The sequence below is a fragment of the Condylura cristata genome, unplaced genomic scaffold, assembly GCF_000260355.1.
Source record: "Condylura cristata isolate star-nosed mole 26May11 unplaced genomic scaffold, ConCri1.0 scaffold00025, whole genome shotgun sequence".
NCBI classification, from domain to species: Eukaryota; Metazoa; Chordata; class Mammalia; order Eulipotyphla; family Talpidae; genus Condylura; species Condylura cristata.
In genome coordinates this window covers 11,566,500-11,589,178 of record NW_004567126.1, presented here as the reverse complement: position 1 = coordinate 11,589,178, position 22,679 = coordinate 11,566,500, and the positions used below count along the sequence as shown (strand labels likewise).

Below are 22,679 nucleotides of genomic sequence, written 5' to 3'. Positions count from 1 at the left end.
TCAACCTTCCTTCTCGGTAGAACATTCCAGAAGCTCCACCTCTGTCCCCAGCTTCCTCTTCACAGCCAGGCATCCATTCCCTCCGTGGACAATTCCAGTTAGCCACAGGGTTCAGCCTTTATTGACCTTCACCATTTGAAAATCAAACTTTGAATTTCTTCTTTGCAAGCCACCTAATCCTGACTACTGTGTCATATCCTGCCATGTGTTGTATATGTGTTCACTTACACTGACCCATGATAGCTACAGTCTGACTTTGGAGTTGACCCAAGCCCGTTCTGTATTCACTGTGCCCCAGAAAGGGCTCTTTATTTATCTGAGCTCAGTTTCCTCACCTGAGAAAAAGCTCTAACACTACCTCCCTCTAGAAGTTAAGAAGATTCAAAGCATTTACCTCTGTGAAGCCCTTGCAGAGTTCAGAGTGTGGTGGGCACCTGGCTCATTAAAGCCTCTTATCTCCCTGGCCTCTTATCTACCACCTGTCCCAGGAGCACTTTCTCCCTTTAGTCAGAAAGTCAGATTCCTAGACACACTGAGCCTGGGCCACCCCCTTGTTTTCACACCCCTGCCTCTCGACCTAGTAAAGTCATGCTTCTCCCTCTCCCTAGTCAGAAGTCAGATCTCAGCTCCTATCCCCCCAGCTCTATCAGCCTTATTCTCAGTACCACACTTCTAGCCCAACCAATTAGCACCTACACATTAAAATCCCAAGTTGCTAATTTGCTGGCTAACTTTTCTTGTGCATAAACTGACCTCACAATTAGACTGTAAGGCATTTTAGCTCAAAGCCCACCCTTACAGTTTTTCATTTCCCACATGGCATCTATCAAAGTATCTCCAAGAAGGCTTTAACAAATCAAAAGAGTTTGTGAGTGTAAGTACTTATTGATGGTTGATATCCAATAATGAATGTGTGTGTGGTGAATAAATGTGTGTTTTAACATAAAGGAACCACAAGAAACAGAAGAAACCACAAGAAATACCCAAGTAAGACTACTTATTCTTGAGGGAAGAGACTGCATCAGCTGTGTTACAAATGCCATGTTTTGTTTTGTAAACTGGGTGATATTAGTAATCAATCAAAACAGTTATTTGACATATTATTGGCATGCCTGTGGTTCTCTTTAATCATGCAAATTAATATTCATTAACTGATATCTATCTACTGTTTACAGATGGGCTTGTTAACATACACAATGAATCTGTGAGAGGAAATATTTAAAACACTTGTTTTTAACAGAAGAGTTTTAGTTAGAACTTCAGAGCATAAACAAACATCTTTAATTAATATTTTATCTGGTAGGAAATATTTATAAGCCTGACCCGCCTCATAATTGCAAATGGGATTTCTATAAATAGGGGAGAAATAGTTTCATCTATATTGTGAATTGTTCAAAGAAGGAAGGTAAAAGAAGCAGACACAGGAAGACAGAGGCAATGGGTTTGCAATCTAGTTTACCTGGAAACAGAAATTCTGGGCAACTTTCAAAGCCTCATCAAATTTTCAGATACCAGAAGATACACTCAGTACCTTCCGAGCAGTTCTTCCATGGTGTCTACTCTCCCCAAATGTCACCTGTGCTCTGTGAGCCTCCAACTTGGAAAAAGTAAGGCTCTCAGACCTAGAACGCCCATATTTCTCATTTTCTGATCCTAGGCTAAGAGCTGACCCATTTTCTGTCTTCTAGTCCAAGGTCTTGTCACTGAGAGATTTATAGAATATTTCCAGATCCCCTACATTTTGCTAGGAGGCAGTATCTCCCCATGGAGGCAGGAGACATTCTCCTGCCACCTCACAGGTGGAGGAAATGCACAGTGTGACATCTGGACCACAGAGCTCCACAGCCCATGCCTTGGCAAGAACAAGGAAACAAAGGAATTAAGACTTTTCTTCTCAGAGTGTTAAACCGCAAAGATCAACACTAATGGCTGTGCAGGAAGACAGGCTAATCCCTAAGGGGAATGAGAGATTTCCTGGTTAGTGAGTGCAGATTGCAGCCACATTGAATAATCATCCCATACTGGTCCAGGAGGCAAGGCCTGGTCCAGGAGGCAAGGCCTGGCAGGACCCATGGGGCAGGGTCCCTGGGGAGGGTGTGTGGGCTCTGTGCCCTGTGCATGCTGATCTCTGGGCAAAAGGAGCCACAGGTGGTTCAGGTACTAAGCTTCCCTGGAGGTGCCGGAAGACTGGCTAATCCCCTAAGGGGACCCAGAGATTTCCTGGCTAGTGAGCACTCACTAGAAAGCACAGGTGTGGTGCCCACCCTCCACACACTCCACCCATCCCAGTGACCAGCATCTGTCCCCTCACAGTTGACCAAACCCATTTCTTGGTTGACTGTGGCCACTTACTAAATATTCACTGGGCACCACCAGTGCTAGGTGCCTGGCACAATAGAGAATAAAAATCATAGACCCCCTCCTTGGAGGAGCTCACTATCCTTTGGACGCTGGTTCCCCCCCCCCCACATCCCCCCTTGATTCATTGTCCTTGCCCCAGAGAGAGGAGATCTCCTCAGGGGCTAAGACAGGGGTGTTCAACCTACAAGGCTGGGCTCAGCACGAGAGGGGCAAAGCCCTAGGAGGAGCCTGCCAGTCCCGGGCAGCCCTCCTCCCCAGCCCGCCGGCCCCGGCGGAAGGTGTGACTTCTGCCGACACCGCCTTCTACTACTCACGGGAGGGTCAGTCTCGCCCGCACCTTTCCTCCAGGCAGGGAGGAATCAAACCGGCAGGTAGAGAGCAGTGAGGTGGCTTCCATCGGCCATTCCACCACCCGTCCCTGCAGCGGGGACCACCCGCCCCTGCAGCCGGGAGGACGCGTGGAGGGGGCCGGCGGTGAGCAGACAGCCCCCAGCAGCCGCCTTTTTTGCGTTCTCCGCATCCCGTCTCCACCCCCAGAGAGCAGGTCCGCGAGCGTCGGAGCTCACTATCCTCCACAACAGTGCGAGAGCTGCACCTGATGCCGGTGCAGTGCCTAGATCGTGGGGTCCCCCAAGAAAAGCCTCCTACCTGCTCCATGCCATCTAAAGAAGGGCAACACAATTTTTACCAAGCACCCTCTCAGGGCACCGAGGAGTGGCTGGGCGGCCCCTCCCCGCCCACCCTCACTCTCAGCCCTGCTACTTTCCTCCTTCTTTCGCTCCACCGCACCCACCAAACCCGCGGGATCACACGCATGCATGCGCGCGCTCACACACGCACAGGGACGCGCCCCAATCTTGGTCTTTCGCATTTCGACCAGAAGCCGTGGAGTGCCCCTCACCCGGGTGTGTCTGTGAGGAGCCCTGCTAGCGGCGAAGGCAGGGGAGAGAGAAAGGGTAGTGGCGCCAGGAACAGAGAGCAGCCTGTCCCCTTCCTGGGGTCCTTTCTTTACCTTCCCCTCCGCCCCCAAACTCCTACTGCATTTCCCAGTGGCCTTTTAAATCCTTATTTGTCGATATTACACAGGTACCCCTTTGTAGAGGGGGCTGAAGGGGACGGGAAGGGGGGGGAAGGGAGGAGAGAGAGAGAGAGAGAGTCCAGCTTCTCTAGCAGCTCCGGCTAGAGGGAGTGACGGAAGGGGCTGGCAGAGAAGGGACAAGAGGCTTTGGCTGATACCTGATACAACGGAAGAGACTCTAGGAAATCTGAAGCTGCGGTAATGCCTGGGACAGGCGAGTCCCCTGAAAGGCCCTGAATACCCACAACACCAGCTCAAAGAGACACCCCAGAAGTTAGCATCAGTGGGACTGGGAAGCTCGAATCTCAACAAGTAAGTTGCCTTCTTTTCCTCCGCTATTTCTCCCCCAGCTCTCAGGTTAGGGAAGGCGGGACAGACACTCGCAGGTGCCCATCACCCGCGTTGGCTAGCTTTTCTTGCCAGGCACCTGCCAGGGTGACAGAGAAGGGTTTAGAGCAGGTACAAAGTTGACCTAGGAAATCAGAGATGTCTTAGTGGCAAGATATCCTGGGTGCTGGGGGTTCAGCCTTCAGGGGTTGGAAACGTCTGTGTTCTGATATCTGGGACGGTGATCGCCCCCATGGGTGTTGCAAGAGTCCAGGGCAGTGGAAGGAGAGTGCTGTTGCCTTTGGATCCTGGGCTGTAGCTTTGTCTTCTAAGCCGTGTGGTGTAGAGGGCCAGGGAGGGGCAACCAGTTCTGTCAACCTGAGCCTCAAATCGTGCTTTCCCTTTTAAGTCTGGCCAAGGTGAAAGCAAGTCCTTGTTACTTTGCCCTCTTTGCTGCCCAGACCTTCCTGCATGCCTCCCTACCTCTTTTTAAATATCTTTCAAATGGTTCCAGAAAGACGAGGGATCAAGCTCCCAGGGCAGGAGAGGGAAATAGAGAAAGGCAAGGTCACTATTCCCACTCTCCCCAAAAAGCTCGTGTATCCGCCCTAGGAGCTGCCTGAGCCTTCCCGCAAATAGAACTGGGAGCAGCCAGTTTCAGCAGTGTCAGTGCCTGTTCAGGCCCCCAAAGTTCCCCAAACCAGGTCTGGTCCCCAAACATCAGGTTGTATGCAGGCAGCTGGCGCCTGTTCTGAGCACCCGCTCAGACAAGAGACCTGTTCTTGCTTTGAGACAGACTAAACTAAGAGCTCTGTTCTCTTCCAGTCCTCTCAGTGAAGCTCATAATTATGCCTTCAGCTTATAGGTGAGAAAATTGCAATTCAGGAGGCTATGGAACTTGCCAGAGGTACCCAGTTAACAAGTGAGCTTCCCACTCGGGTCTGACTCTAACCCACTTTTGTTTCATCACTAAGCTATGTGTCATAAGACTTTCCGGTTCACAAAACACTTTTCCATGTGGGAGCGAGGCAATGAAAAGAAGTTAATAGTTATGGAGCCAAGTATTGAACTAGACATTCGTATGAATTCATCTGGATACCAGTCCCGTGAAGCAGGAGCCTCATAGACGAGATCAGTGCTGGGAGTCCTGGGGCCCAGTAAGAGGCAGAATTAGATTTTCTAAGCCCTGTCCTCTGACTTCAAAGCCAGAGTCTCTCCACTATCAAACATTAGCCCTGAGAGGTCTTCTGAGCTTCTCAAATTCACACCTTTTCCTCAAACCCAAGTGTAAATCACATCATCTGCTTGGATGAGGCACTTCCTAGAAACTGCTGGAAGAGCCAAGCAGAGCCAGGGCTGTGGGAGGAGAGACCCTTGTTAGAGACTGACATGAAAATATTGCATCAGCTTGACAGAGATTTGGAAGTATTGATAGGACTGGACGAGGCATCCCTCTGCTCGGCGTAAGCCCTGGTGGGTGGAGGTGAACTAGTTGCTGAATTATTAAGGAATTGTCATGTATGGAATGCCCGCTATGTGTTCCTGTGCTTTTGATGTATGTGAGGGGATTGTTTTTTTTCTCCTTTCACTGGTATTGACATTATCCCACCCAATCTCCCTCTCCCTCATCCAGCTCCCCTGCACCACCCTGAACCCAAACAACCTGAAACTATGGTCCCCGAGTAGAGACTTACAAAGGCATTCTTTTACCTTGGGAGGAACACCTCTTGGCATTTATCAAGTGTTTATCACTTATCAGATTCTGTCCATTAATTATGAGATGGATAATAAATTATGACAACAGCATAAATTATCGGAACAGCACCAGGGCCAGCATTAAAGGAGAAAATCCCCTAAGAGCGTTTCTGTGTATTCCATCAAAGTCCACTGCTCCTGCTCTTCCCAGGCCATGTTCTAGATGTACCATCTGGCTCTCCTCCTAGATGTGACATCTTAGACACAGTTTCCTTCTGTCCTCTCAACAACCTCTAGAAGTTGCTCCTCTTCCCCATGGACCGCAATTCTTATTTAAGCAGCATGCCTGTGTTAGACAGAGAATGAACTCAGACAGCCATGAGGGCAGCTGCCAGAAAATGAAGCAAGCAGAGAAGGACCCGCTTAGCACCAACCCAGTGCTATCCAGGCCGGCCACAGGGCTGGCTGGGGCTGATAAGTCAGAGCTCAGTGGGATTCCCCAAGCAGGGTCCCCTGGGGACACAGCTCACACCCAGGGGAGGGGAGTTCTTCCCTCTGTGAATCCAGCAGCAGCATCAGTAAGATGGTCACAGCACCACTCAGCTCCCGCCTCTCTAAGCAGAGGATCTCGGGGTGATTTCAGCTAGCTCCCACCTGGGCTTCTTGACCAGGAAGGCAGAAACTGCTCTGGTCACCAGGTGAAATTCACTCCACAGCAGGGAAGAGGCCACCCCAGTGCCCTTCTGCCAGGTCCCATTTGCTCAGAAAGTGACCTGATTCCACAACCCTTCTCTGGTCAGAGCTTAAGCATTATGAAGGCCTGGACTGCTCTCACCTATTTGGAAACTGTGTGTACTTCATTCAGGTCTTTGTTTTAAAATTTCTACCGTGCTTTGTTTGGTCACCTAGTGTGGGCTGGGGATAATAACTTTTGAGAACCTTTGAATGTGAACATTCGAGCTGGTCTATCCTTTCCGTTTAGGATGTTCGCTTGCATTTTCTGAGTGATACTGACTGAATATTCAGACTGGATGACTGGGAGAACGGAGGAGGTGCAGGAGCCCAGTAGGTAGCATGAAGAACCATTTTTTAGATTCAAATGTTTGCTGTGCCTGAGCTTCAGACAGGCACAGCGAGCAGACGCTGTTCCTGAGAGCCGCCCACCCTCAGAGGTCAGCAACGACCATCAGCCATGAGAAACTAAAGACAAGATAAGAAGGATGGGAGTTCAAACACAAAAGATTATAGCGAGGCGCTTGGAGAAAGAACACTTGAATGTGTTCTTCTAAGAGGCTCATGAAGAGGTGTTCTCTGGAGCTATTTAAAAATGAACAAGACAGCTTCTCCCTCCTGAAGGCCTGGCTGCTGTGTATGGGGGTGGGGGGGTAAGGGTGGAAGGGGGGGCAAGGGGGGGGGAGCACTGGCCCTGCCAGGGAAGCTGGGCTTATCTAGTTCTCCTACCTTGACATTCTGATAAGAGAGCTATTCTAGTCTGCGGAGCCCAGGACCTCAGCCACCCTTGCCAACAGGCGTGTTACATTAAATATCAGCGCCAACCTTCCACACATGACCCTGGAGATCCTGGCTGCTGCTTAAATATTAAGCCCCATTATCATTCCAGATGACAGCAGGCTGAGGGGCAAAGGTCATGGATAATGTGACCCATTTTATAGGTGGCATCAGCACTTCCTGGTCACCAAGGGTCAACCCTATGGTAGCCAGAGAGGCCAGGGGGTAGGGGAGTGAGAAGGGAAATGGAGGAATTGGGAGAGAGCATGCCACACTTCCAGGTGCTCTTCCTTTTCTCCAGAGAGTTGGTTCTTGGGAGTCACATATGCTGCCCACCCCACCTTCTGTCATATTTCAGGCTCCCTACCTTAAAATCACATAGGCCTTGGGTCTTCCCGGTCACTCAGGGGTTAATGTCTCAGCACTATCAAGCTATCATCAGCCACTGCAGCACAAGTTCAATCCCTAGCCAAGGAGTTGACCCACATGACACAGCAAACATCTCCTGTCTCACCAGCTGCTCCCCTCAGCAGTCTCGGTATCTCTGACTGTTCTCCCATTCTGTCTCTGGTAAGTGCTTTCACCACCCGCTACCCCACACCTCTAACCTACACCCCAGTTTTCACATGCATAAATAAATAAATAAAATAAATCTTTAAAAAAAAAAAAAAAAAACAGCGACATAAGCCCTGAAGTCCGTATTATTTCTTGCTGCTCACAAAGGAACAGGAGGGGCAGACAGGAGCCAGGACCGCATCAGATGCTGTTCTCAGAATTGTCCTCTAAAGTTGCGCCCCACCTCTCCACAGAAGTGTTGCCTGTGCAGTTGGCATACAAGGGGATAACCGAGCCCACAGTACCTCATCAACAAAGGCTGGGCCAGGCTGCTACCCTGGGCTGTGGAGACCCCCAGCCCGCACCGGCCGTGCACATTTCGCCCTCCAAATCTGGCTGCCTCGCTCACTGTGGAGAGAGGCCTCTACTGATAGAACTTAAAAAAGTCACTTCAAAAATGCCAGTGCAAGCCAGCCCTCAGGTAGGAAGCTGTGAGGGAAGACTCGCCTGCCCTGCCTGGGCGCTTTCTCGGAGACTGCCCAGAAAGCCTTAACACCTAAGCAGACTTTAGAAAGGCCAAGAGGGCACAGGAGCGGCTGGGAGAAAGCAGAGTACTCACTGTGCCTCATGCCTCAGTGTTTCACCTGTCAAGGGGAAGAACCATCTCTCTCTTATAATTCTCAATGATTGGATAAACATGGAAGTATTTAGAATACAGTGTGGTATATCGTAAGCCCCCAACAGGTTTGGGTTATAATTTTTAGGAGTTTACCCATTGTGCTATTACCTTTTATCACCATCCCATCGTTTTCAGGTTTTTTTCATGTTCAGATCATCTCGCTTCCATGATATTTTCTCCTCTGTGTTACTTCTAGCTCATATTCTCTAATTGTCATTGATAAATTGGCACCAACCCAGGAAAGCTGTCCCTTGGGCCTTGGAGAGAGAACAAGTGGTTTTTCATTTTTATTTAATTATTAATCTCCTTTATTATTTATTGCAGAATACATAGTCCCAGTGCAGGGTTACCATGAAAAAAAAAAATGTATTAGAACTCTGCGGCTCATTTTTAAAGAGAGAGCAGGCTGAAAAAGGAAAAGTACTAGAGAGACAGATACAAATGTGGAGAAATGTAAAGCGAATTAATTTGATTTTTCATACATCTTCTGCCGAGGCTGGGCCGGTGAATGTGGATCACGGTCAGTGAGTCCTGGCGAAGTATTAAGATGAATAGACAGAAGGACCCTGGGAAGACACGAGCAGTCTACCAGGGGCGGCAGAACAATATTCCATCTTAAGCAAATATGAGCCAGACTGGCTGGGAACCGAAGCTGCAGCTTCCAGGCAGTTCCTGAGATGCGCGGCCCAATAATTAGGTAATATGGAAAGATGAAGTTGTCTGAAAGTTATTTCTATGTGATTAAGCCTTTCAAATCTATATTCTAGACCTCGAATTAAGCCTAATTTCACCCTTCTAAACGTTGCTGAATATATTTGGACTCATTTAGATAATTCAAATGGATCTTCTAAATACCATCAGAAAGGTTTGTTTTTTTTTTGTCTCTGTGTTTCCTCCCAAGAACTGAGCGCCATGAACAAACGCCAGTTCTGTCTGTCGCATTGCACCTTCCTTTAAAACCTCTCCAGTGAAACATCCTTCTCTGTTGTCTTTTTATATTGACTGTGAACTCTCAGGGTTGTTGCTTCTTTTTTATTATTTTATTTTATATATTTTGTACATCATTCTTCATTTTGTACATTTTTCATCTCAGTTGTAACCCCCGTGGACTTCCCACCACCACTTCCCCCATGCGCCGTCACCATAGTCCCGTGTGCTCTTCCCACCCCAGTTTTGGTCTTGTTCCCCTCTTCTGCCCTGTAGAATGTCTCTGGTCTGTTTCTTTAACAACAAAGTGAACATGGAAATAGTCCATGAGCGTCTAACTGGGTACCATCCTCGTAGATGGCATCCACAGGTACCATCAAATAATGCAGGAATCTGATTATTTTCTTAGACTCCTGATGCAAAGTCTTTCAAGATCCATCTGAATAAGCAGCAATGCCCTCCCCCCGGCCCCCAAGTTGTGCAGGCTAACCTTCTGAGGGCCCTTTTGGCCCCCACGGCCCCTTCCCTCTGCAGCCAGAAATCAGGGTCACCAGTTGTCTGTTGTCATACCCTTCAGTGTGTGTATGACATGAAGTTTCACATTCAGTGTTCATGTCAACCATGTCATTGTTGTGGGAGTAAGTTAACCTGCACTTGTGTGCCCTTGGGCAAGTCGCAATCACCCAAGGAGACTAATGTTAAGTGGGATTAACATAGAATGATCTTGAACCCATACAAGAGCCCCACAGAAATGTGACTTACCATTACTAGTCCACAGTAACTCCTTATGAGAATATTGGTATTATTTCCCACCTTGTATCTGCTTTAATCTATAATAATTCAAGCTAGGAGGACAAATGCATTAAACTTATAGTAGATAGGTTAGAGTATTCCCGATAAAGTAGCAGGATAAAGTTACTTGCAATCACCACTGATGTTTTCGGGTTGGGACTGATGGGGTAAGTCAGGGCAAAGTATGTGTCCAGGAGAGTAAGTCTCTTCATTTGAGATCGCTACCTATTTGTTACTCTGGATTCTGATGGGCCTCAAGTAGGAAAGTAGCTGAATTTGGGCTTTGCAGTGAGGCCAGTGTCAGCTTGAAGCCTGCTCTGCTTGCTAACCATGTGACATGGGGCAAGTTCTGTCCCTTTCCTGAGTCTCAGTCTACACATGGTACTTACTCCTCAGGGTTGTTGAGACAATTAGGCAAGTTAACATATGCAAGGCCCCTCGTTTAGAGAAGTGCACACATACTCACACACGCACACACTTCCCTTACATCCTGCAAAGAAAAACAATAAGTCAGAACAACCTGCTGTAGGAACTAAATTGAACACATGTTTAAAACAACAGTGTGCAAATGTCGAGGGTTGGAGGGAGTGGGGTTGCGGGTTGCTCCCTAAGAGCTTGCACTGGTCAGGGCATCTTCCAGACAAGTCTAGAGACAGCTGAGTTACTCTGGGAGCAGCCTCAGCCCTGCAGCCACACCCCACCCCGACTTTGCTCTAAGCAGCCATCCCACTCATGAGGATCCCGATTCAAGGCCTTCCTTTGGAGGGACAAAGACACTCGCAGGACAGAGACTCAGGGTGCCCGAGTTGGGGGCACTGGAAGGTCTGTGCAGACCTTCCCCAGAGGAGAGTCAGCTTGAGCCCCCAATGCTTGGGGGCCCTCCCCGCCTAAGGCTTCCTCCCCACCACACACCTGCTCCCACACAGCGACCTTGCCTCGGCCTTAGCGGCTCAGCAGTCAGGAACACAGTGAGTGGAGACCTCAGGCTGATGAAGTGTCCTGTCGAGCACAGCTTGTCCCTTCATCCACATTGGCCCTGGCGACATGTTCCACCAAAAGCCCCTTGCCTCGCCCCTGCCACACCATCCCCTCACACTGCCACTGGTTCTTTGGCATTCCAGAGGCAGGGCTGTCAGAATTCACTTTCACAATGACAGACCTCAACAGAATTCCCTATCTACGGCATTTGCTTGGAGCAGTATGTGCATTCCCTGAGTCCTCCGGGCCCAAGGAGCATCATAGGCAGAAAAAGCAGCCCCGTGGTCCTGCCACCCCAGAAGAGGGACTAGGGAGTGATGGGTAATCTCATCCACTACATCCAAGTCAGAAATGAGCTGTGGCAGTCACCTGCATGCCCTCCCCTCCTCCTCACTGTCTATTAGCCGCCCCCCTCCTAGTTCTTACAGCCCTCCTCTAGCGAGGGAGCTCCAGCCAGCCTCTTCAGCGCATTTATTTCAGTAATCTCTGCCCATTGAGAACCTCTTCTTCCACCAGCTAAATGGAGGGCTGTGATGCTTACCTAAGGCTTTGCTTTCTGTAGCATATTTGCAGGGAACACAATTGGAGAGAAGGCAATGGGGAAAAGATGCACTGTAAGAAGAGGGGTGTCATAGCATCCATCTGCACGTGAGAGGGGCTGGGAGAGGCAGCAGGACTGCAGAGGGCACAGCGACAGCACTGGTTAGGATCACAGGAGCAAGGCTGGGGAGCAGCCCGTGGCCCATCCCTGCCATGGTGTTTCCTTGGTACTGAGGATTGACTGGCTGTGCTCATGGCAGACTTATTAGTGCAAACAGAAAAGCTTTGAGACACCATTGGCACTGTCTCTTCACACCATGCTCAGCAGAACTCAAGTATAATCTACCGTGTCCATGTGAGGAATAAGCCTCTCTCTGACTCAGTGGCCTATAAGCATAAATTGGCAGCAGACAGACTAAATCTGACTCACCAATATTTTCTTTAGTTAGCTCAGTGCTTTGAAAAGTGTTGAATTGATTGTCAACATTGAGAAATGGAAAGAAATTCTGCATTTGACGTTCTTAAAGTCTGGCTTCTCTGGAAAAAAGAAAGGCAAGACCTGTAGCTCTGCATTCTCACCTGACCATAATGCGTTAGTGCTGAACATCCTCTCCTCTCCAGGTGTGAGTGCGCTCAGCTCAGCTCGCCCCAGTCTCCACTACTCCCTAGTGTGTCCCTTCAACACAGAGCAGGTTTTGGTTGCAGCTACCATGTGCTCATCTCATCAGTTTTCCTAGAATAAAGATAATTAAATCTTCAAAAATCTTTTCCCTGTGAAAAATGTGGAAAAGACCTGAGAATGTAGTATTCAAATAAAAATAGGATTAAGTGCATTCTCTGAAGATCAATAAACACATCCAGAGTGTCTGTGTTGAAAACAGCAGCTCTGGTCTCGCTGCCTGTGTAGGCAGCGGAGTTTGAGAACAGCCTCAAGTGTTCTGTACTATAGCATGTCCACCCACTCAGCTGAAAAGGTCAGTAATAAAAGGTATTCACCCATTCTTGATGGAGCAGACATGGAGATGAAGGTAAATCCAGCTGTGAGTTGCTAAGAGTGAAATCAGCGACTGCAAGTTGATGGGCTATTTCTTGTCAGAGGGCCAACTGGTCCAAGGTGGTATCCAGGAGTGAAAAGGGCACTCAGTGATTATACCAGAACAACAGGTGTTAGCTGGGACATGTGAACACCTGCCTCCTTGGAGCAATTAGGAACCTGTGGGGACCAATGCTGTCACAGTTAGGAAAAGCTTTGGAGCGGATGTGAGCATGAAGTGGGCAGGAAAGCCCTGGCGGAGGGAGGGGTGAGGGCTCAGGCTCTGCCCATGGCCTGCACAGCAGTAAGTCACAAACTGGTTTCCTGGCACAGATCGGTGACTGTCAATCTGGCTGCCTCTTGGGCCAGGTGTTTTAGGGTCTGAGCCCCATGGAGGCTCATGTAGTTTGACCATGTAGTCAAACCCCAAGGGCCAACAAGGGGCAACCTAGAGTCAGTAGTGGCTGTGCTAGACGCTTCAGAGTCAGGCACTCCTGGTCCTGTTACTGAGTGACTGGGAAACCTTGAGCAAGTCGCTGAACCCCTCTGCTTTTGTGATCTGTAAATGAGGCTACAGTCTAGCCACTAAGAGGGACTTATAGATCTGTTTGAGTGTGAAGTGTAACAATGCAAAAAAAAGGACCTTGCTCAGAGGTGGCACAGAATGTGTGTTTAGCACTTGAGCTAGTATTACTGTCCCACCATTTTTCATGTCAAAGAGGCCCACGTCATCCCACTCGCTGTCTCCTTCTTCACCAACTTTCCTTTCATCATACAATGTGTAGCTTGAGAGCAGAAAATGGAGCAGAGGTACTTGGGGGTTCACGACAGACAGTGAACTAGTGCATTTTGTGTGGCATGGGTTCCGATGGGCCTTGACACCGAATAGCTCAGCTATTATCACCCAGATGCTTCTGAACTTGGGTTTAAACCCATAAAACATTCAGGAATTAAAAGAATAGACTTCCACCTCTGTTGATAAGAACATAGAGCTGCAAATGATGAGACTTTTAAATAAAATACCTGATGGGTTTTTAAAGCTTTATTACCAGTGAACTCTTGGCCATTAAACCTCAGAAGGCACTCAAAATGTTACAGGGCAGGGAGAGGGGCACCCTTAAAACCACCAAGCCTGCCTGCTCTAAATAGTTTCTGCCATCCTCCACATCAAGACAAAACATATAAGACCTTTAATGGAAAGGAAGTTTAATACAACTAGTGTGCAATACAGAAAAGACAAAGAATATAGTTTCTAAAGCAAACACCCAGAGTTACCTGTCCCCTCATGGGTAAAGTCCACCCAAAAGGGATTGGCCCAAAGCAAGCCTAAAGAACCTTCTGGCCGGGACCCATAGAAAAGGGTCAGAAATGGCCAGACAAGTCTGGGAGGAAAAGAGCACAATCATAACCAGGATAAACGCTGCTATAGTCACCTCCCCATGGGTCTCTCACCCACATCTCTTTCAACCAGTCCAGGGCCAAGAAACAAGAGCCGCTTCTTCACCTGTCTCTCTGCTCCCTATGCCTCCCTCAGGTCTCCTTCTGGCTCTCTATCCTGCTTCCTTCCTCCTCAGTCTCCTCTCCAGATTCCTCTCTTCCCTGCTCAGCTCCACCCTCCTTCTGGGTGGGGCAGGAAACCTGGAACCTCCCCTTTCCCTTAGGGAACACCCTGTTACACTATTGGGGTTCCCTGTCAGTGGAACTGGTAGGACGCATTAACCAACTTATCTCTCTCTCTCTTTACTTGTGTTACTCATTTCCCTTTCTCTTGTAAATAAACCCATTATTAACCTTTTTGTGTGTGTGTCTGGAGTTGAAGCTTAAGTGCATGGGTGAGGACTCACAGTCAGGCAACCCAGTTCACTTTGGGCTGCCCTGTGATGAGCAGTCCGGGAAGTCCACAGCCAGCGTTCCCATGGGATCCCCATCTGGATTCTGACCACTGGGATCCCCAGGGGCACACAGAACTGTGGGATCAGCAGCAATTCTCTCTGAGTGGGCATCTCAGAAGAGGTTTTCTGTACAAAATCTCCCATCTTGGGTCAGAGCAAAATCATGCTGGACTCAGCAAAGCAGCACCGAGTATTTCCCTCCTACTTTACTTTTATTTATCTTTGTAACTGCCATGTGGGAGCTCAGGAATGGGAGTCCCTGTGTAGAATGGGAAATATCCAACGATGTCTGAGGAAAACAGCTCCCTCAGGCGCCTTCGTGATGGTGTTTGGAAAGTTACTCAGGAACCTTGGTGATGCAGGCAGCAGGGGAAATAGCCTGCCAGGGCCATCTGACTGTGATGGGTGAAATTGCTCTCCTTTAGTCAGTCAATAGGGCATCTGGCCTATACATTTATCCAGGGTATTCTACTAGGGACTGTTTCCCAGGCAGGGGGTTACCTGTGTAATCAAGAAAAGTTTGCTAACAAGGATGAATAAAAGCTGGATAGCAGTATCCCCTCTGGTGACTTCTCCCCTGAGGCAACTTCTCCCAGGGTCAGAAACTCTCAGAACTTTCTGGAGGGAGCAGCTTATTGTTTCACAGGTGTTATGAATGCTCAGGCTGGTGTCAGATAAACTTAAGTTCCAAAATCCAACTCATTAACTGATTACTTGAGCTTCCTTTTCCTTATCAGAACAATGGGGTTGTAATAATAGTACTTGTCTAATAGCTATGTGTGAGGATTAAAGAAGCTAACAGATACCAATGTCTTAGCATAGTGCCTGACTCATGAATAGTCAGAAAATTAAATTTTCATTATTCACTGCAGAGATGCTCATGGTCTCACCCAGCTACATGAGTTATGGCATCTTGGGTGGCTGTGGGCAGAAAAACACTAGGCATAGGTCACAGGTTTTGTAAAGTGAGGTGTATGCTCAAAAAAAAACAAAAACTAAAGTCTTTTTTAAATTGATCTTTTACTGAGATATATTTGACATATATTAGTTTTAGATATACAACATGACCTAGTATATGTATGTATTGTGAAACAATCAAACGTTAAGTCCGGTTAACAACCGTCACCTCGTGTAACTACTTTTTCCTTATAATAAGAACTTTTGCCATCTGCTCTATTAGCAGCTCTCAAATAGGTCATACAGTGCTGTTAACTGTCACCATGGTGTCCTTTACACCCCAGGCTTTATGACTGCAACTCTGCACCTTCTGACCACCTTCAACCATTCCACCAGCCAACCACCCCTAGCCGCTCCCTCTGACAATCACCCATCTGTCCTCTTTATCTCTGAGGCTTCTTGTTTTAGAGTCCACACACCAGTTTACAGCCCTTTTGAAACCCTAAAATTAATATCCTGCCCATCCTAGTTTCTGAAAGAGCAGGGACGAACTGCATCACGTTAATGGCCGGCCTACTCAGCGATCTGTCATGTAAGTAAGTGCTCAGTCTCCCCATCCAGACAGCAGAAATGAGCACCTGGCAAATCGGACACAGGCTGCCTTTTCCTTTGTGTCTGTTGCTAAGATCTCAGACACAAAGCGGCGGGAGTGGGAGGCGTAAAGGCAAGAGTGTAGTATTTGGGCCAGACTAGCAAGAGTCCAAACCTCAGCTCTGCCACTTACTTGCGTGGTGACCTGGTATTACTTAACCTCTTTGGGATTTTTTTTCTGACTTATTCATTTATTTATTCAAATGCTACTTTTAAAAGCACATAGTGTGGGCCAGGCTATTCTCTGGGTATTTGGAATGTCTCAGGGAACAAAACAGACACCGAAGTGTGCCCTTGTGGTGTTTACATTCCAGCAGAGGAAGACAGTCTTTAGAAATAAACATACTGCAGAAGCAAACAGCATAGTATTTATGCAATGGAGATTACCAGATCGAATTCCTATGGTCATGGTGGTGAAAAGTGACCACCCATATTAACGCATGGACTACAATAAGCATTTAATAAATTGTTACAATTATTATTTTACAAATCGGTCCCAGATTTCCTCAAATCCTTCAAATTCTTAGTGGGTTGCTGGCACCTAGCAACTGTTCATTTATTCATTCAGCCAACTCTGAGCTAGAGCCTATACCAGGCCTCAGGGATACATACAAGCAAGTCATAGGAGAAAATGTCTCTGGAGAATCCCCAGTCCAGTCTACTGCCCACTAGGTGAGAGGACAAAAGTCGATGTGACGTGGATAGCTTGTGTTTCCCTAAACAGAACAGTCCACTTCACCGATGATGTCTTTTTTAACTCGAGGTGTCCAGCTATGGCTGGTGATTGCAGGAATGCTATGAGGAAGGATATGGAGATTGGAGTCACCTCCAGGGACCCTAAGAAGATTCCCAAGCAGGCTCGCGATTACATCCCCATAGCCACAGACCGCACGCGCCTGCTGGCGGAAGGCAAGAAGCCCCGCCAGCGCTACATGGAGAAGAGTGGCAAGTGCAACGTCCATCACGGCAACGTCCAGGAGACCTACCGGTACCTGAGCGACCTCTTCACCACCCTGGTGGACCTCAAGTGGCGCTTCAACCTGCTCGTCTTCACCATGGTCTACACCATCACTTGGCTGTTCTTTGGTTTCATTTGGTGGCTCATTGCTTACATCCGGGGCGACCTGGACCATGTCGGTGACCAAAAGTGGATTCCTTGTGTGGAGAACCTCAGTGGCTTCGTGTCTGCCTTCCTGTTCTCCATCGAGACAGAAACCACCATTGGTTATGGCTTTCGAGTGATCACAGAGAAGTGTCCAGAGGGGATCATACTCCTCTTGGTCCAGGCCATCCTGGGCTCCATCGTCAATGCCTTCATGGTGGGCTGTATGTTTGTCAAGATCAGTCAGCCAAAGAAGAGAGCGGAGACTCTCATGTTCTCCAACCATGCCGTCATCTCCATGCGGGATGAGAAGCTTTGCCTCATGTTCCGGGTGGGGGACCTTCGCAACTCCCACATCGTGGAGGCCTCCATCCGGGCCAAGCTCATCAAGTCCCGGCAGACCAAAGAAGGGGAGTTCATCCCCTTGAACCAGACAGACATTAACGTGGGCTTTGACACTGGGGACGACCGTCTCTTTCTGGTGTCCCCACTCATCATCTCGCACGAGATCAATGAGAAGAGCCCCTTCTGGGAGATGTCTCGAGCTCAGCTGGACCAGGAGGAGTTTGAAGTTGTGGTCATTCTAGAAGGGATGGTGGAGGCAACAGGTAAGTCATCCCATCTTCCTAGGTCCTTCCTGTGCCAAGAATTTAGGTATCTATGACTGTGGAAGATGGAAGTTGGCACCTGAGAATCCTGGGATGGGAGCTCCACCAACTGAACCCCTGAATTGCGGTCTAAGGGTTACTGTTATTGAAGATGGAGTATTGGCAACAGCTGACATTTATGGAATCCTCCCAATTTCCAGGCAGTGATCTAAGCTTTAAATGTGTAATTATTTCATTTCATGCCCTCCTACATCCCCAGGAGGTAGCTTCCTTACGTTACAGATAAGGAAACAGAGGAATGACAGGCAAATTAGGTGCCCAAAAGCAAGCACTAAGAAGCCGTAAAGTCAAGGTACCCATCAAGGTAGGGGGACCCCAAAGTTGACGTGCATTTCCTACAGGCCAATGGGTCCTCCCACTCTCATCCTGAAGCAGTTCTGTGACCAAATAACTTTGAGAGACACCAGGTTAACTTGGTGGTCATGCTGGTTTCTTTCCCACAAACCTTCACAGTCTTTGCATAGTGTGAATCACTGTGTGAAGGGACGAGAATGAGCAGTGTTTCCCAAAATCAAGGATTCCAAAAGTCACAAAGTACTTTTTTGGGAAAAACACTCATGCTCCAGGCCCAGAGGAGGGGCTCTCTGACTCCCACTCCCCAGCAGCCTGCCCTGGCTACCCTGCAGAAAGCTGGCGTGGTGAGCATGGGCTTGTAGGCAGCAGGGCACCCACAAATGCCCTCCTCATGGTCAGCCCAGCACCTGACCTCAGCCCCCCACATCACAAGCAGCTGACAGCAGAGAACACCCACCATTCCTCTTTCGAAGCCCAGTTTCAAGAGGGACTCTGGGGGAAGCCAAGGCTGGACCTCCTGGAGAGAAGAGCCCCCCACAAACCCTGCAGGCTGCTGTGTCTCAGCTGCTTTCTTTCTCTCGTCTTTCCCTCTCTCTTCTCTTTCCCTCAAAAAGTACACTAAGCAGCAGGCCCAGCCCACTCAGGCTGGGAAAGAGAGGTGTCTGTTTTTCCACTTAACAACCAGGCAGGGTGGGCTTCAACCCCATTTACAGATGAGGAAGCTGGCTTCCGGCAGACTGGAGGTATCAGACTCAAGTCTTTCCCTTACAAATCCAGAGTTTGGTTTACCACACCTCATGGACGCCTTAAAGTAGTAAGGGGTCTGTCACAAAGAGAGCCAAGTAGCCTTCCTCACTCTGGGGACAGACTGCTGGGCAGGAGACTCCAGAGCATCTCAATCCCCCTCTGTGGCCAGTTGAACTGGCTCCTGCCCGGCCATCTGCTGGGGCTGGAGCCGAGCCAGGCAGCGCAGGGTGGCAGCTGCGGGAAGGTCTGGGGTTGAGGGCACAGGGACATCCAATAGCAAAGCTTGGAGGCTGCAGGTCACCTTGCCCTTGGTGCCAGGCTGAGATCAGAACACAGGCTGAGTTTCTGGGGAAAGACCCCAACTCTGAGACCACAGAGGGGAAAAGCCCCCTCCAGCACCTCACTGCCCCCTACTGTGAGGAAGCTCTGCTCACCCTACCCAGTGGTCCTGCCCCCTCATCTTCTTCAAAGCCAGAGGCCTGCGGTTGACATGCCCTCCCCCCTCCCCCGCGCCCCCCACCCATTCCACCTCTGTCGACCTACTGCCCTCCCCTGGCCTGAATTCCTGCTGCTGTCCTGGAACACAGGGGATCCCTGGAATCGGGACAGGGACACCCACCCTCTGATTGCAACCACTTAACAGTTGGGTTGTGTCACACACAAGGGCAAGCATGTCTGTGAGTTGATAGCCAGCTTGGCCATAGCCCACCTGTGTGAGTTCGGCACATCGTTTAGCTCGTCAACAAAATGGGGATAATTTATCTCACAGGTCTTGAAGTTGGTAAGACTGACTAATCAAATGGGGAGACATGTAAACTATGGGCTTCTTTCCTTTCCAAATTCTCAGGGAGATGACTGCCCAGGACATAGGTGGGAGCTCACCCACCTGGGTTAGACCCCACCTGTCACCCCCCAAGAGGTGGACAGAAGGATTGGCAGAGCCCCAGGAGCTTGGGCCCAGGGGCTCCCACAAGGCTCCACCCCACTGAGACCCTGGACCCAGTCATCTGGCCTCATCTAGGCTGGTCAGTGGCCAGGCTGGGCCTCCTACCTCCACCAAGGCTACATGACTGAAGGGAGAGACTTGGTCCAGGTGGCACAAAGGTTGTGGGGTACCCTGGGATTGCCCAGAACTGGAGCACAAATGGTGGTGGCAAGCAATCTCTGACCTGGGTCTGGTTTGTATGAGACCCTGACCGCGAAAACCCAAACTAAGGAACCAGAGCAGGTAACCAGAGTTACCAAAAGGTGTGAGTCAGTGGCCTCTTTAACCAAAGCAAACGGGCTTCCTCGCCCGTAAAGGAAGCTGCCCTACCTTTGAGGGGAAAAAGCAACACCTAAAAACAATGCAGGCTTGTGAGGGCCCAGCAGACAGGGGTGGGGGCGTTGGGGTATGTGCAAATCAAGGAGCTCTGTGCATGTGTGTGTGTGAGTGTGCATGTGTGTGTGGTGAGGGGAGAGGATTGTTCACCATATGTGTCCACTCAAAACAATCACCATCCCCTTGTATTCTAAATGCTTGCTTGTCAGTTTCCTATGCTCACTCACTCTGAATTTGTCTTTGTTCAAACCTTTTTCCTGTCTCTTGTCTCATTCTTCTAGACCTTAATGCTGTTTTCATGAGCCACATTCCTGGCTCCAGCTATTCTAGAATTATCCATTCCAGTTCTAGAAACCTATTCTAGAATCTTGCATGTTGATTTCTAATTTCCTGCCTCTACTGCATCTGAGCTCTCCCCTGAGTTCCACTTCTGTGTCTGTTCCTCTTTATAGCTGCCCATGCTTAGCATGAAGTGGATGGTCAGTAAGTGCTGGGGGGATGGACGGATGGATGGACAGATAGATCAACAGATGTGTGGATGAGTAATTGGGTGGATGGATGGAAAGTTGGGTGGATGACTAGATGTATGAATGGATGGACAGATGGATGGATGGACGGATGGATGGAAGGAAGGACGGATAGATTGATGAATAATTAGGTGGATGGATGGAAGGTTGGGTGGGTGACTGGATGGACGGATGGATGGATGGATGGATGGATGGATGAGTAATTGGGTGGATGGATGGAAGGCTGGGTGGGTGACTGGATGGATGAATGGATGGACAGACTGATGGACAGACAGATGGATGGACAGATGGATGGATGAATAATTAGGTGGCTGGCTGGCTGGATGGATGGATAGTTGGATGGACAGACAGAGGAGCGGATATATAGATGTTTGTGACAGCTCCTAACACATGGGCCCTCTGTCCCCCAGGCATGACTTGCCAAGCACGGAGCTCCTACATGGATACAGAGGTTCTCTGGGGTCACCGGTTCACACCAGTCCTCACTTTGGAAAAAGGCTTCTATGAGGTGGACTACAACACCTTCCATGACACCTATGAGACCAACACGCCCAGCTGCTGTGCCAAGGAGCTGGCAGAAATGAAGCGGGAAGGCCGGTTCCTCCATTACCTCCCCAACCCCTCCCTGCCAGGAGGCTGTGCTGACACAGAGCTGAATATAGAGGCTGAGCAAGATGGGGAGGGTGAGCCAGAGGAACAGAGTGGGTCCCGGGAAACCAGGGGCTTGGTGTGAAGACTGCATGGTCTTCAGGACTTCTCTTCACAGGCTTCTATGAGCACAGATGCTGCAGAGCCTGGGGTAGAAGGGGGTGAATTGGCTGAGTGCACTGTTGGGGACTTGGGTACCATCAAGGCTCTGTGAAGAGGAACCTTCCAGCCCAGGGCCTCCCTGAGCTGGTGGTCTCCCAGTGGCAATACAGCCTGTTCTCCAGCCTCTGCCAGGGGCTCTCTGTCAGCAGCCAGGCCAGGCTGGGCATCCCCACAATGTAGTTACATGACTTCTGTCCTCACACAGTCCTCTCTGCTGGTCAGTGGATCTGACTGCCACCCTGGCTTCTTCCAGGGTCTACATTCAGGAACTTGCCCATCTCTCCTACCACCCTGAAGCTCATCATGGATTTAAGGAGGAGAGATTCTGCCCACCTGGAAACACAAGTCCCAGGAGAGCATGTGGGTGAAGGGCCATCCAAGTAGAATAGGCAATTCCTTTCTAATCTGAGGCCAGCGACCACTCACTGAGAACTGTGGACAGGTCCGTGAAGGTCTGGTGCCACTTGTGATGTGTGTGCATCCCTCTCTTGTGTGCTGTGTGTCATGCAGCCTACATGTCAGATCTGGGTGGCCCCCCGGGACACAGAGAACTCTGCACACGGCTGCTACCTGCCACTCAGCTCGCCACACTGTCCTCAAGTCCCACCCAAGAACCCCAGCTGTTCTTTGTAGCCCTTCTGACCCAGGAATTTCAAAGTTCTCCTAACTTTGTCACTGTAGTTTCCTGCCACAATCTTCATGAGCCTGTGGTTTGAGCCAGGGAAAAAGCAGAGCTTCAGGGCTAGTAGATGAGTGCATTGGATCTGAAATAGGGTAGGTTAGGAGGGCAAAGAAACAGCGAAAGGCAAGCAACTACCATTTTAAAATAAGCATCTGCACCAGTGGTCTTGAGATACTCTGACTTCTGGGAATAGCAGGGTGTGAAGGAGAGAGTGACGTGGCATGGAGTCAGGCCAGGCTGCTCAAGCCCAGGCTAGACCCCTCTCAGCTGGAGCGAGCAGTCCCCACCCCCTCCTGAGGCCCCTTCCCAAGCCTCAGAGAGCAGGGGGATGCCAAGATGAGGGAGGAAGCTGCTTTCTCCTCCAACCCTGCAACTTCTGGGATAGGGCATCAGTGGGAGTATTGAGAAGGGGGTAAATATAAACAGGAGAAATGATGAAGAGGCTTAAAAATGTCAGCGTCAGAGTGCTTTCTTTTCCAGTCTAAGGACACAGGAGAGGACAGAGGAGGGCTGCCCAGGAACTGTTGTCTAAACAGGTCCTGGTATGGACAGAGACTGGGAGACTCAGATGTCCCTTGCCTTCTGTGGGTCACAAACACAATGTTCACAGCCAC

General features: G+C 49.4%; 1 protein-coding gene across 1 annotated transcript; it reads left to right on the top strand.

Annotated features, from left to right (window-relative positions):
- The first annotated feature begins 3,686 nt into the window (after positions 1–3,686).
- KCNJ5 (potassium channel, inwardly rectifying subfamily J, member 5) lies at positions 3,687–21,428 on the top strand. The gene is made up of 3 exons (XM_004689101.2): positions 3,687–3,751; positions 16,678–17,624; positions 20,984–21,428. The coding sequence occupies exons 2-3, from the start codon at positions 16,688–16,690 to the stop codon at positions 21,304–21,306; spliced, it is 1,260 nt and encodes a 419-aa protein (XP_004689158.1). The 5' UTR covers positions 3,687–3,751; positions 16,678–16,687; the 3' UTR covers positions 21,307–21,428.
- The last annotated feature ends 1,251 nt before the right edge of the window (positions 21,429–22,679 follow it).

What these genes read in the sequence shown, in the direction of transcription:
- KCNJ5 (XM_004689101.2), top strand. Translation starts at nt 16,688, where the DNA reads ATGGCTGGTGATTGCAGGAATGCTATGAGGAAGGATATGGAGATTGGA. An exon ending in AGGGATGGTGGAGGCAACAG is followed by an intron (nt 17,625 to 20,983) that starts GTAAGTCATCCC and finishes TCTGTCCCCCAG; the next exon opens with GCATGACTTGCCAAGCACGG.